The 15,929-nt window shown below is 39.1% G+C and overlaps 1 protein-coding gene across 1 annotated transcript in view; it reads right to left on the minus strand.

Moving 5' to 3' along the window:
- DNAH5 (dynein axonemal heavy chain 5) overlaps positions 1-15,929 on the minus strand; it is a 251,923-nt gene that overhangs the window by 161,876 nt on the left and 74,118 nt on the right. Inside the window, 7 exon segments of the mRNA XM_021076646.1 lie at positions 1,302-1,542; positions 2,478-2,716; positions 3,176-3,238; positions 4,532-4,750; positions 5,812-6,047; positions 6,607-6,808; positions 11,626-11,759. Of these exon segments, the coding sequence (XP_020932305.1) occupies positions 1,302-1,542; positions 2,478-2,716; positions 3,176-3,238; positions 4,532-4,750; positions 5,812-6,047; positions 6,607-6,808; positions 11,626-11,759 (1,334 nt within the window).

Raw genomic sequence — 15,929 nt, forward strand, 5'->3', positions numbered from 1 at the left:
CTCTGATCACTTTCCCCATCTTCTCTGCAGCCTTATCTTCTCTTGGAGCACTGGTTACACCCAGCCTTGCCCTCTTCTTGTCTCACACTGCAGTCCCTCTCTGGATGAGCTCATCTACACACATGCGGTAAGCAACCTCCTGTATGTATCTCCAGCCAAGACATACATCCATTTGCCTACTGGGCTTCTCTGCTTGGATGAATCAAGGAAAACCGAAACACAATCTGTGAAATATCAAACTCATGCCCAAATCAGTCTCATAGTCTTTGCACCTTGTCATTCCATCTGGTTCCTTTCCAATATCCCCATCTCGGTGATAAGCACCACCACCCCCTAGACCTCTCAGCAAGAAATCGAGGGTCATTCTTAGCCCCTCCCCTGTTTCTCTACCGTGTTCCCTCCATGGTCCAATTCTACCCAGTTTTACCTCCTAAAGACCACGTCAGTCTTTCCTCCCCTTTCCAGCTTCACCATCTGCTGCTCATCTAACACATCATTATCTCTTGCCTGGGATATTCGTATAACCTCCCAACTGGTTTTCCCAGGATTCCCCCTTGCCTTCCTCCAATCCTCTCTCCTCATAGCTACCAGAGTGATCTTGACAAAATGCAAATCTAACCAAGTCATCCCCTGCTCAAAATACATCTCCCAGATGGTTCCCGACTGCTCCAAAGACTGAAATCAGTAACATGGTCTAGCCCCACTCCATCTCCCCATGCTTAGCCATCTCCTCTCTCCCTCACCTTCACAGCTCGGCCACCCAGGACTTCTGGTCTCCTAAATAAAACTCAGACCCTGGATATATGCTGTTCCATCTGCCTGACGTTGTCTTCTTTGCACTGTCCAAGCCCCTCCCCCCTCCCCCACACAAACACACTCCCTTCACCCAGCCGTCATGCATTCAGATACACCTCAGTCTTCCCAAACTTCATCCCTGTCCCCCAACCCCCAGATATGTCATGCCCCATCATAAGAGACGCTCATAGAGCATCATGCTTTCACTTCAGCGGTCAATGATATTTACCGCAGCTTGTAACTATACCTTTATTTGTATAATTATTTAATTACACAAATTAGTCAATGACCTATGAATGCAAGGAGGCATCCTGATGTGCCTAGACATAGATCCTGTCACAATAACACATGTTGAAGAAATTAATAATTGAGTGCCAGGAGGAAAAGAGTTTATGAGTGTCCTAGCACGGATTCTTGCTCCAACAGTCCAGGATGTAGGAAAACGATCAAATAAATCCCATGGGAACTTCCAATCTCCCACCACACTGCAGCCACTAGAAATGTACCTCTATCTCCTCCTTGTATTTCAGAAGAGGTGCCTCCATGATGTTTCTTAACTTAAAAGTCTCATCCGCCACATCCAGGCTGTGCCCAGTGAGGGCAGTTATCCTTTCCCAGTGTCTCTGCATCATGGCCTTACTGGCCATGTGCTCCAGCAGTGGGCAACACTCGCTGAAATCATCAATGGTTTTCTTCAGATCCAAAAAAGCCTGCCAGTCCTTCAAGGCCCGGGGCAGCTTCCGACACCTGCGTGGCAAGTTAAGACAACATGAAGGGTCATCCAAATGTCAGCCTGGATGTCGCCAAACCAAGACTGCTTGCTAGTGCTTTTATCGAAAACAGTCACTTTGCATATCCATTATGTTTTTAAATCTCATGACTCAGAAGATAGATGTTAATATAACATACTTTTACATTACAGAAAATTGCCCCTCCCAGGGAGGAATGATTTTTCTTCAACTCCCTCATAAATATTAACTGGGTAAAAGGCATTATTTTAAAGGATAGAGGGAGTTCTCACTGTGATGGTGTCTTGGGAACACTGGGACACAGGTTCAATCCCCGGCCCAGCATAGTAGGTTAAGGACCCAGCATTGCTGCCGCTGTGGCATAGGTCACAACTGTGGCTTGGGTCTGATCCCTGGCCTAGGAGCTCCATATGCTCCAAAAAATATTAATTAATTGGTTAATTAATTGAAGGACAGAAGTGTTTCCCAATTCAATTCAATTCTACAGACACATATTAAGACCCTACTAAGTGCAAAGTATGGCAGAGTATATCAGGCCATCAAGTGAAAAACAGCAAGTGACCCTCCATTTCCTTTGAGTTCAACACTTAAGGATATAAAAAAATCATAGACTCTTGCTTTTATTCTGGGAAATCTTCTCACATAAACGTCACCTGTTTGCTAACTACAATATAAATAAAGATCAGGTCACTCTAAGCTGCAGAAAAGCCCCTGACAAGATTCCTCCAGGTTTAAAGGATGTGCTTGTCTCACCGAGTACATACAGGGGTAATTAATAAATAGTGTTTGACAAGGGTGATGTCAGTGGACAACAGCAATGCGGCACGATGTGCTTTTGAAACATCTAAGTGAAAAAAGAACTTGACAGCCTATCAAAGAGGAAAGCATTTGAGGTTCAATAGCTCTGGGCATGCTACACATTTAATTTCTCACCTGTTCTGGAACTCTAAAAGTTCACTGTTGATTTTTTCAATATTCACTTCTGACCAAAGGATATCATGATAGCTATTTACAGTTTCTATGACACTGTTGTACAGAGTGTATATTTTCTGTAGAAGATTTAGTTGCTTCTTAATTTCAAGAAGCTGAGGGTACTGCGTAACTGGCAGACCAAAAAGCTCCTCTCCCCCGGTATAGGTGATATATTTCCGATAGATATTATCAAATTGATTCTAATAAAAATACAAGTGAAAAAAATCATCAAACATGATTTACACATGAATAAACATGCAAATGCGAAAAAAGCTTGGCCAATAAACATGTATGATCTTTGACACATGTAAATAAGAATACTAAATGAGTATAATTAATTACATAGAAACCAATTATAATTATAACCATATCAAGTCATTTTTATTATAGTTGATTTTACAATGTTGTACCAATTTCTGCTATATAGCAGTGTAACCCATTCATACATATATATGCATTCCCTTTTTTATATTGTCTTCCATCATGGTCTATCCCAAGAGACTGGATATAGTTCCCTGTGCTACAGAGCAGGACCTCCCAAATCATATTTTTTAAAATGTAAGTACATGCTATATTCACAATGGGCTCCATATTAAGGGAAAGAAATGCATGTGTTTAAAGCACATTAAGGTTGTGATTGTATAGAAAGTAAAAATTACCTGAAACATGATAAGCCTATCACTGGCTTCCTGAGGTTTCAAGCCACTGGCCATTGGACCATTCTGAAACAAAAGTTAAAATAAATATACAATAAAATGAAGTGATCGCATACAAATTTCATGAGCTCAAAGTATTTGGATATCAGTTTTCATACATGTCGCATACATGATAGGAAACAGTCTTTTATTTGTAAAAAAAAAGGGGGGGGGATTCAGGAAACAGATTCACTGGAAATATTTTCTAGGAGAAAAAAGCAAAGTTATTGCCACAACTTTCATATGCCAAAAAATTTTTAAAATTAAAATATGTGCTATTCATTTATTAGATGATACAGGCAAAGAAGGGTCAATAACTATTATGTAAGAAGCACAAACAGTGTCTGGGTTTCTTTTTCTTTGTTTGTTTCTTCTTTGTTTTGGGTTTTTTGTTTTTGTTTTTTGCTTTTTAGGGCCGCATGTGGGATCCAAACCGCGTCTGTGACCTACACCACAGCTCACGTCAACGCCGGATCCCCGACCCACTGAGGGAGGCCAGGGATCGAACCCACATCCTCATGGATACTAGTCAGATTTGTTTCCGCTGCACTACATGGGACCGTCCCAGTGTCTGGTTTTGAACTAAAACACTAACGGCACACAATGCACAGAGTTCACCACTCTAATATCTATTTGTGAGGTGACCTATAACATTGGCATTCCAATCAGGTTTTCCTACATTATTAGACCACCTTAAATACCTGGGTTTCTGTTCTTCTTCATCCGTGAAGTTGGTGCATGACTCCAATCTCCTAACTTCATTCACTTTGTGGTTTGGTGTGCTACTAGTTAATAGGGTCACATTTTACCCTATTCTCCACATTTTTTGCTTCTGTAGCACATTATAATCTGGCTAGAAATGGGTCTCCTGAACATCTTCCCAGGAGAAGATTCTACACCAAAACTCATATATGGATGATTAAAATATGGACTCCATCTGTCTTGTCCACTTTTGTGTCTTCAGCACCAAGGGCAGTTCTACAGTACCCGCAGAACTAATGACTGCTATGGGAAGCACCATCATTGTAACTACGAGTAAATTGTCTATACAAGTCTAGAAAGCTACCAAACAACTTCAGTAAGAGACCACTGATAGAATATAAGCAGCACTTTCAAATTTTCATTTACTGTTGAAATAATTCTGGATGAAACCTAAGGGGAAAAGGGTTGTGAAAGGAAAATACCTTTACTCTCATGAAAATAAAATATCCATTCCTAGTGAATTTCATTAAATTTGACATGTAATCTTTAAACAACAACTATCTTTTGCATGTTGTATTCACCCTTTCTCTCAAAAGACACAAAGAAAGCTGATCGTACCAAATCGTAGTCTAGATAGAACTGGTGACAGTCTTGGAGGAAGACCTCCACGGTACTAATAAGCTCTTTCCTGAAACTGGGCTGCAATGAGACTAATTCATTCTGAACTTCGCTGGCACGAGCCAGAAGCTTCTCCCAAGTGTAACGCAGAGTATCGACTTTGTCCATCTCTTCCTTTGCTATCAGAAGCCCATATTTGTTAAGCAGGGCATAGGATTCCTACACAAAAGAAGAAAAAATTAATTTCTGCCCATCAGATGCATATAAAAGCATTAAAATGGAAAAGCTCAGCATGACAGGGAAACAGAGTTCTCGTTACTCTACCTGCAAATGTGGCAAAGCCTAAGAGAACAACTGAGCCCCTAAACTTCAGTTTTCTCCTCCATAAAACAGGAAGATTCCCTGACCGCCTCAGAGGATTTTTGTGCATATCAAAAAATACTGTTTAAATGCATTTGGAAAACTAGAAATCATTATACAAATAAAAGGTATTTTTACTTGGGCCCCTAAATTCTATTTGAGGAATACAAAGTTAAGTCAATGAAAAACATAAAATAATTTAACTGCTCATTTCAGAATAACAAAATAAATCAGTTTTAGCTCTAACCCTTTTCACTTTGTTGGTTCAAGTTTCTAGCAGTAACACACAAGAAGGCATTCTTGAATCAGAATAAACACATAAACGGACACTGTCAGTGCCCTGTCCAGGTCCTGTTTACCAGCAGGTATTTGCATCTCAGACTGCTCGGCATGTTGGCTGTAGCAATCTGGCTGCCTTCTTCCCTCAAAAATTTGTCCTCAGCTGATCAGAGCCTCCTCGTGGGGAAATTATAGTCAATGGCCAACTGGTTTGGGGGAATAAAGGACAGTCCCCCTTGCCTCAAGGTGGGCCAAGTATGTGATACAATTCATGCTCCAGAACTCCCTGGGGGATCAAGCTGAAGTTACTCTACAGCCAAGATCACACCCTTGTTAAGCTTCTCCCCACCCCCAACCTCATCCCTTCCTGTTTCATTCCCGCCACTTCTCCCATGAGCACTCATCAGTGAATCACCTGTACAGAAATCTTCAAGTTCTGCTCTTAGAGACTTTAGATGCCACATAAAGGACTAGAACTAATCTATGTGAAGCACCCTATAAGGGGAAGTATCATCATTATTGAAATTGTTCTTCTTGGGTTTAGCAGCCACTTGCAACTCCAGTCCAGACCTGGTCACGGTATCATCTAATTGCACCCACTACATGGAGATATTGCTATAGAACAAGTGATGATCAGTTACCTCGATAGGTCCCACTTGAAAGTCGATGTGGATTTGCTGGTCCCTAATTTCCTTCAGAGCTGCCATAGCAATTCGAATATCATCTAGGTCTTTAATTGGACGACTCAGTTTCTTATTGAATTCTTCAACAAGAGTAAAAATATTTTCCATCTCACTTTTGTATTTTTTGTTACAATGACGGCCAATGACAACCATCCAGGCCTTTGTCTCAGCAGTCAAAGTGAGTTTCAAGTCGGCTGTAAAACCCAAGTGTCCACAATTCAGTTTGAAAGCCTCGAACCAATATAAAGAGACACAGTGCAACTGCTCACCAATAGTAAATATTTTGCAACTGATAGCCTTCTAACTGAAAAAGAAAAGTTTTTCCTAATCATTATATATTCACTCATTTTATAAAGCTTGTTTTGCAACAATTCAAAACACATTTCAAAATGCCAAAATCAAATATCAAATCATATCAAAAAATCAAATATCAAAACATATCAAAACTGTTAGAGATAAGCCTCAAGTGTTTATTATTGTTATTTCTTAAAGAAAGGGTATATTTTAACTCCAAATATGACAGACTCAACCCTTCTCTGAATTAGCATTTATTGTCAACATCCAGCAGTAAAGTGTTCAAAATAGTCCAGAATAAATAAGTATTGGAAGGGAATTAAAAACAAATCTACAAATTGGTCTTCAAGCTTGAGGCCCATAAAAGGAAAGTCGATCTCTAAAAAAGCTAGAACTCTGTGGAATACCAATCCAGATAAAGAAACAATAACACTATGACATAAAAGAAAATGAACTAACCTGTGTACAGAGCAATGGCTCCCACACATATATGTTCAGGCTCAGCATTAATTTCCTGCTCTAGTTTTTGGAAATACAGAATCTGGGACTCAAATTCAGAAAGGAGCGGGTTTTTCATAATAAACTCCATAATGGTTTCTTCTTTCTCCTTTTGCCAAATGTGATTATAGCGTTTGAAGCAATCCATGGATGCGATAACTTCCTAGAATACGAAAAACAGATTTGAGTGCAGAGGGGAGAATCAGAAATGGCATCATGACATAAATGAATATTTGGCAGTGGCTGGTGGTTCCCATGGATTTATTAAATGTTTAATGAGTGAATTGTATGACTAGCTGAAAATGCCACAGGACTGGAACTAGATACAACAGTGTAAACAGTAACCCAAGACTAGTAACAGTGAAACTGCTACCATCCTTAGCCAAAACAAAGAGGGGGACAGTTTCTAGAGAAAAAAAGAGAGAGAGAGTTCATGAAATGTTTTGTAGACAAGGCCTTGTTGATTGGAGCTGGACCTCCTGAACACAGCTTAGGAGTTCCCACTGTGGCTCAGTGGGTTAAGGATCCAGAATTTCCAGAGCTGTGGCTCAGATTTGATCCCTGGCCTGAGAACGTCCATGTGCCTCGAGTGCAGCCAAAAAAACCCCACAGCTCAAAATCATGCCACAGAAAGGGTAGTGCTACGAGGAAAAACATACTCTGAGGACACCCTCTTCCCCTGCTCAGAGATCCTCCAAGATTTTCACTGGTTAAGGAGGGTTCAATGAGAATGGACATCTACTGACTTGTTCCCCAAGGTCAGAGGGAGGAGATTAGATCTAGATGGCCAAAAAGAGTAAACCCAGCATCACAAGCCATTGAAAGAGTGCCTGGAATCGCATAATATGTGTGAATACATTGTATAAGGCTTGCCATCCATACAATATTAAATCTTCTCATCCAGGAGCACAGTTTGTGTTTCCAAATCTTCCCATCGCTCTTTTTTTGATTCCTTGTTAAGTTTTAAAGAAATCTTCATGAAGACCCTAGAAACTTATTGTATATGCTCTTAGGTATGTTTCAATAATGTTGTTGTATAAAAGATCCTTTCCCATGATTCTTATAACTATATAAATGGCATAAAATTTTAAGGAAAAAAAAACTGGTTTTTTTGAAGTTCCATTGTGGCACACCAGGTTAAGGATCTGGTATTGTCACTCCAGTGGCTTGGCTCGTCTCTATGGAACTGGTTTAATCCCTGGCCCAGGAACTTTCATGTGCTGTAGGCTCAGGCAAAAGAAAAAAAGAAAAAAAAAAAAAGAAACCTGTTTGGTTTTGTTTTTAACGAAATAGACCCATTTACTACAAAGTGTGTGCTTCTGTAAGAGGAATTGGCTCTCTCACAACTGGCAAACAGGGATTGAAGTCAATATAACAGGAAGGTCACATTACCAAGGGCTGTTTTCCCCAGCACTTTGCTTTGTACCCACCAAAGCAGTAAACCACACAGGGGCACAATGTTTTTTGTCACTTCTTCCTTTAGGATCAATTTGGTCACCACTTTGTTTTGAGAATGTTCTTTGCACAGGCCTGATCTGTGCATATTTTATCCTTGCTTCCTTAACACAGCGTTCTCAACTGTTTTTTACACCACTTTCTATCAAATTTCTTTCACCTTTTGAGAGTAAAATTCTGTACTGATCATAGCGTTATTAAAAGTGTTAATATTGGAGTTCCTGCTGTGGCTCAATGGTTTACAAATCCGACTAGGAATCATAAGGTTGCAGGTTTGATCCCTGGCCTTGCTCAGTGGGTTAAGGATCCGGCATTGCCCTGAGCTGTGGTGTAGGTCGCAGACGCGGCTCGGATCCCGTGTTACTGTGGCTCTGGCGTAGGCTGGTGGCTACAGCTCCAATTAGACCCCTAGCCTGGGAACCTCCATATGCCAGGGGAACAGTCCTAGAAAAGGCAAAAAGACAAAAAAAAAGAAAAAGGGGGGGTTAAACTACGATTGTTATTGTTTTTGTCCTAGGTTTTGCATATTTGTTTCAACCCCATTTTTCTCATAACCCCTATTATATTAAATGAGCAATTTTGCAAAACATGCTTTTCTGGAACATATGTACTGCGTTACAGCAGAAATGCCTATAGTCATCTTTCAGCTAACTACTAACTTAACTCTTACTGACCTTTTTTTGTTTTCAGATTGGCCTTCTTGGATTTACTTGGTAGATAATTATATCATCTACAAATAATTAAAATTTGTCTCCTCTTTTTTTTTTTTTTTTTTTTTTTTTGTCTTTTTGCTATTTCTTTGGGCTGCTCCCGCAGCATATGGAGGTTCCCAGGCTAAGGGTCGAATCGGAGCTGTAGCCACTGGCCTACACCACAGCCACAGTAACGCGGGATCCGAGCCGCGTCTGCAACCTACACCACAGCTCACAGCAACGCTGGATCGTTAACCCACTGAGCAAGGGCAGGGACCGAACCCGCAACCTCATGGTTCCTAGTCGGATTCATTAACCACTGCGCCACGACGGGAACTCCTGTCTCCTCATTTCTAATGTTTATGCTTCTTGGTAATCAACTTTTTCTATTGGCTTACATTAGAATTTCATAGTTACATCTGCATAAGAAAAAAATTTTAACTGAAATAGAATTAAGAATACCATTATTTGAAAAAATATTTCCCATTGTGGCTCAGTGGGTTAAGAATCTGACTAGTATTCATGAGGATGAGGGTTCAGTACCTGACCTCGATGAGGGGTTAAGGATCCAGTGTTGTCACAAGCTGCAGCATAGGTATCAGATGTGGCTCCAATTTGGCATTGCTATGACTGTGGTGTAGGCCAGCAGCTATGGCTCTGATTCGACCCCTAGCCTGAGGACTTTCATATGCCATGGGTGCGGCCCTAAAAAGACAAAAAAAAAAAAAAAAAAAAAGAGCATTACCAAAGCATTCTAAATGGTCCAATTACCTTACATAAATTTCACCAACCTGTACCAAACAAGGAATAGCTTTACCCACTGTCCCACATGCAACTAAAATGTCCCTCAGAACCTCAGGATTAATGAGCGTTGAAACTCACCATCCACAAAAATGGAGAAAGCTAATCCTGTGGCCACTTGTCCCAAACACAACTGGTCACCTGGCATGGGCTGAGATGTTGATATGCATACTCAGAATGCATTTCAACAGCACGTAGGTATGTTCACAAATGCATGATCATTTGGAGAATGAATTACAGATTATCAAAGATCCCCAAATATGGGTAGACATTCCAGAATCCTGGGCTCTTTCAACATCCAAGAGATTATAATACTAAGAACATACCCTAACTAAAAAAGTTTTAGACTCTCATTTATTTTATATGAAAGTGTCAATCTTTATTAAGTTGGAACTTAAGTTCCAATTTTAGAGTTATTTTAATTGCCAAAGTTATTTTGATTATTTGGTCCAGCCCATCTTCTCAAGCCACACAGAGTTGTAAACTGATGACCAACCTATGGATGTGCTGAATGCAGGTCAAGTCTACACTCTGACTCAATGAACTACTGCCAGAGGAAAGGGGCAGGGATCAAGATTTCCTGTGGTTGGGGAAGAATCACCCAGAAGGACCATGAAGGGCCATGTCTAGTACTATGACCAAGTGTGCATGTATTCTTCCAGAAACAATTTGGCCATCCTATCAATCTGGTAAAAGTCCTTCAAATTATTCCAAGTGCCAACCCTTTCTATTATTTTAAGGAAGAACAAGATATGTACATATTTCCTTCGTATAATACAAGGGGAAATGCAACAAAAATGGCACAGACATGAGTATTTTGTTGACAACAGCATACCAATTTCAACTACTATTTCTTACCCTTAGATTTTCATAACAGTGGCTGCTTATATCAGAGAAAGTAATGGACCTTATTATTGATCTATTATGTTGTATTTTCCCATGATTACTGAGACATTTGAAAGCATACTTGAATGTTTACTATCATTGTAGAATACTCTACTTACCTTTATGATTTAGTATAGAGCTTGATAAACTAAGCACTAGACACATATTTGTTAAATTGAATTATATGAACACTGTCCCTAAGGCAAAATTAAATACAAGACCTTCAAGATATTAAGAAAGGAAAATTGAAAATGCATAAATGCAAAAGCTTCCACTTCCCTCAGGAATGCATTAAATTTAAACTTAATATTTCTTCACGTGGTTAAAGCAAAGGCAGTTTTTCAAAATGCTTTTAAACAAATGAAACTCATTCTACCAAAACTAAGTAACAGAAAAGATATATTTACTGAATGGCAACCGTTTCCTCAACACTGGGAAACATTTTTAAAGAATAAGCAGGTCTTAGTGGCAATGTGACTATAGATTGCTTTTAAGTAGAAATTGACTTCAGGATTTGTGTCTTTTTAACCACAGAAACAGATTTGCCTGAACAGAAAAAGGAAAACTGAGAGAGGAGTAAATTGGGGGGAAAAAATTAAGCTGAATTTATATCCATGAGCAGAACAAGTTTTTGTTGATAATACTAATACTTTCAATATTTGAAGCACTACCTTATTTCCACATGACAATATACATAAATTTTCATCCAATATTTTATAGGATCTCCCTGACCACGCAAATGTGAAAAATTGAATGTAAATCGCATTTTATTTCAGATGACACAAGTGACTTCCAACATCACTGACTCTTTGAGGTGAACTTCAGTACCAGCCCTACTTGTGGTTGGAGACATACCAAATTTTTTAAGTTAGACTTATTTGTACTACATAAATATATAATAGCTTAAAGGCATTCAACAGAAGATAATATAAAGCTAAAAACAATAGTTCTCTTTCATCTTGCAATCTAGAATGAGAAATCCTGAGTTCAGCAAACATTCGCTGAGCACGTTTGAGATTCTAGAAGCTGCTCGGTGAAGGTACAGTGGGCGAGACCCAGGCTATATGTAGGATAAGCTTTTACACTCAGGCTCACACAGGCACATGTTGTAACGCAAAAGCCCTGGTGGCAAGTCCTCTTGGCATACCTTTTTGGTGGAGTTGATGATTGTGCTAAGCACAGAGACTAATTTTACAATCTCTTTGTTGTCAGAAACATTCTTATAATAGTTTCTGTTTTGCACTGGAATAGGTAAGTTCTCAGATGCCATCTCCAAGGTATCTAAAAGCAAAAAAAAAAAAGAAAGAGAGAGAGAGAAACATTTATAACAACAAGTGTAGGGAACATGCTTTAAAAAAAAAAAAAAAATGAGGGAGGGAATTCCATTGTGGCTCAGCAGTAACAAACCTGACTGGTATCCATGAGGATGAGGGTTTGATCCCTGGCCTCACTCAATGAGTTAAGGATCTGGTGTTGCCGTGAGCTGGGGTGTAGGTCACAGATGCAGCTTGGATTCCACGTTGCCGTGGCTGTGGTGTAGGCCAGCAGCTGCAGCTCCAATTTGACCCCTAGCCTAGGAACTTCCTTATGCTTTGGGTGTGGCCCTAAAAAGACAAAAAATAAAAAATAAAAATAAATTGTAAAAATTTTTCAATGAGGGAATTTCTGTAACAGTAAAATAAGAACCTCTGTAAATCTTCTTTATGAAAACACTGGGAAAATTTGTCAATATCAGTTTTTTTCAGGACTCTGGAAATTAACCAACCCTTGCAACAGTTCAAGGAGAGTTTGTTTAGTCAAGAAATATTTGGAAATGCTGGTAACAACAGTGAGTTTTGTGATGTGTTCACTTGCTCTACTCCCACTGCCCCCCTGACTGGCTACGTGGTATTCCTGGGAAATAGGAACCATGCCACCACTGTGTCTGTGAAAACCAAAACCTAGCAGTAGCCCAGTGGTCATCAGAGGGACCAGCTGGGTTTGGTGCAAACTGAGAAGCCTCATAGAATTGTCACCATTTGACTTGTCTAGAAGCTCCCCAGGAAAGCCCCATTCAAGAGTTTATCTTCATTTGACCTGACTCAGGACTCAATGAGTAGGAAAATCCCCATCTCCAAGGCATTTGTCAAAAAACGACCAGAACAAAATAGATTCAGACTCATAGACAGAGAAGACAAACTAGACTTTGCGACAGGGAAGGGGGTGGGGAGGATGGGCAAAACAGATGAAGGAGATTAAGAGGTAGAAACCTCAGTTATAAAATAAACAAATCTACAACATTGTAAATCAACTACACTTTAATAAAAAATAAAAAAATTGTTTAGAAGTTATTTAAAATTTTTCAAATATAAAAAATAAACATAAATAAATGCATCATAGGATATAGTGGACAGCATAGGGAATGTAGCCAATAACGTTGTAATAACCGTGCAAGGTAATAGGTAATAACCAGACTCACGTGGTGGTCATTTCATAATGTATAAAGATAGCAAAATAAAACAAACTAGTGAATATAACAGAAAAGAAAAGGACTCACAGATTTAGAGAACAAACTAGCGGTTACCACTAGGGAGAGGGGAGCAGGGAGGGGCAGTATAGGGATGGGAGATTATAAGGATGGGAGATTAAGAAGTACAAACTACTATGTATAAAATAAGCCACAAGGATATATTGGACAGGATAGGTAACATAGGCAAAGTTTTATAATAATTATAAATGAAGGATAACTGCTAAATTGTGAGTTACCATATTGTATACCTGTAATTTATATAATATTGTATGTCAGCTCTACTTCAATTAAAAATAAAATCAGGAGTTCCTGGCATGGCTCAGCAGTTAACGAACCCAACTAGTATCCATTAGGACTAGGACACGGGTTCCACCTCTGACCTCGATCAGTGGGTTAAGGACCTGGCGTTGCCGTGAGCTATTGCGTAGGTCACAGATGCGGCTCAGATCTGATGTTGCTCTGGCTGTGGTGTAGGCCGGCAGCTGTAGCTCCAACTCGATCCCCAGCCTGGGAATCTCCATATGCCGTGGGTATGGCCCCCCCAAAAAAACAAATAAAAAATAAAAATTTTAAAAATAAAATCAGCAATACTTAACTTTATAGCTGCCTGAGGTAATGATATCACTTGAAGCAAAAAAGAGTTTGACCAAAAAGAGATCTGGGGGTGAGATGTCCATGTATTCCTGGGGTTCTAGAAGGTCATGCATATGTACAGCGCTGTGCACATGCCCAGGAAAGACATAAAAACGCCCTCATCTTTCACTCTGGTTGAACTGAGGTCTTGTACAAACAGTAAATAAATGCTAGGGCAGCACTGAAAACTTTCTGAGCTGTCAGGTGCTCCAATGCACACACAAACTCCCTAGGCAAAGGGTAGGAGACTGACTGATTCAAAGCACTAAAGGAAATCTCCATACAAGCACAGTTAACTGCTAAACTCATCAAGTGGAGACTACTGTGGTACACTCCAAAGAGAAGATAAATTTTACAGAATTAGTTTAGGAAAGTCAATTCAAAAAAAAAAAAAAAAAACAATAACAACAACAATAGACCCTGGGGAAAAGAGTCTGATTTTCAGAATTGCGACATTATACTATTTAAAATATCAAGTTTTCAACAAAAATAAAAATTGTGAGACATGCAAAGATAAAAATAGTGCCCACACATAGGAACAAAAACTTTAGTCCATAGAAACTACACATGAGAAAACCCAGTATAGGAATTACTAGAAAAAATGTTTTGTTGACATATAGTTGATTTACGATATCACAGTAGAGTTAGGTGTACAACACAGTAACTCAAATTTTGTACAGTTTATACTGCTTTTAAAGTTATAAAATATTGACTATATTCCCTGTGCTGTATGTATCCTTGTAGCTTATTAATTCATTTTATACTTAGTTTGTATCTGTTAATCCCATACCCCTTTTCTCTTCCCCAATCCCTCTCCCAACTGGTAACCACAGTTTGCTCTCTAGTCTCATTTCTGTTTTGCTATACTTTTATCTGTTTTAATTTTTTAGATTTCACATATAAATGATAATATACAGCATTTGGTTTTCTCTGACTTATTTTCACTAAGCATTATACCCTCCATGTCCATCCATCTTGTTGCAAATGGCAAAATTTCACTCTTTTCTTATGACTAAGTAGTGCTCCATTGTGTATACACACATCTTCTTAACCCAGTCACCTGCTGATGGGCACTTGAGTGGCATACTGACATTGTAATAGAGCTGTTATAAAAACGGGGGTGCATGTATTTTTTGACTTGGTGGTCTCATTTTCCCAGGTATATAGACAGGAATGGAAACAGTATCTTTTTTTCTTTTTTTTTTTTTTTTTTTTTTTTGTCTTTTTGCCTTTTCTAGGGCCACTCCTGCAGCATATGGAGGTTCCCAGGCTAGGGGTCAAATCGGAGCTGTAGCCGCCAGCCTATGCCAGAGCCACAGCAACGCGGCGTCCGAGCCGCGTCTGCAACCTGTGTTGCTCACGGCAACACTGGATCCTTAACCCACTGAGCAAAGCCAGGGATCAAACCTGCAACTTCATAGTTCCTAGTTAGATTCGTTAATCACTGCACCATGACAGGAACTCCAAATAATATCATCTTATAGTCCAATCTTTAGTTTTTTGAGGACCCTGCATGCTGTTTTCCATAGTGTATGCATCTACATTCCCACCAGCCATAAAAGGGGGCTCCTGTTTCTCCACATCCTTGCCAACATTTGTTATTTATGGCTTTTTTAACGACAGCCATTCTGACAGGTGTGAAGTGATATCTCATTGTGATTTTAATTTGCATTTCTCTGATGATTAATGATGTTGAGCATTGCTTCATGTGTCTGTTGGCCATCTGTATGTCTTCTTGAAAGACATACAGGGTAAAATGCCTAGTCAGGTCTTCTGTCCATTTTTTAATCATGTAGTTTGGTTTTTTTTGTGGGTTTTTCTTATATTGACTTGTATGAGATGTTTATATAGTTTAGATATTAACTTTTTATTGGTCATATAATTTGAAAATATTTTCTCACATTCAGTTGTCTTTTTCTCAATGGCTTCCTTTGCTGTGCAAAAGCTTTCATATGCCATATACTAAAATAAATTCAAAATGAATTAAGGACCTACAAGTAAGACTAGAAACCATAAAACCCCTAGAAAAAAACATAGGCAAAATACTCTTTGATATAAATTGTAACAATATTTTTTGGATCTGTCTCCTAATGCAAAGGAAACAAAAATAGAAATAAACAAATGGGACCTAATTAAACTTAGACAAAAATTTTAAATCAACTATTAAAATATGTTCAAAGAACTAGAGAAAATACTAACTAAAGAATTAAAGTATGAGGGAGTTCTCACTGTGGCTCAGCAGTAACAAATCTGACTAGTATCCATGAGGATGTAGGTTCGATTCCTGGCCTCCCTCAGTGGGTTAAGGA

This window comes from Sus scrofa, chromosome 16, assembly GCF_000003025.6.
Source record: "Sus scrofa isolate TJ Tabasco breed Duroc chromosome 16, Sscrofa11.1, whole genome shotgun sequence".
In the NCBI taxonomy this organism is placed as follows: domain Eukaryota; kingdom Metazoa; phylum Chordata; class Mammalia; order Artiodactyla; family Suidae; genus Sus; species Sus scrofa.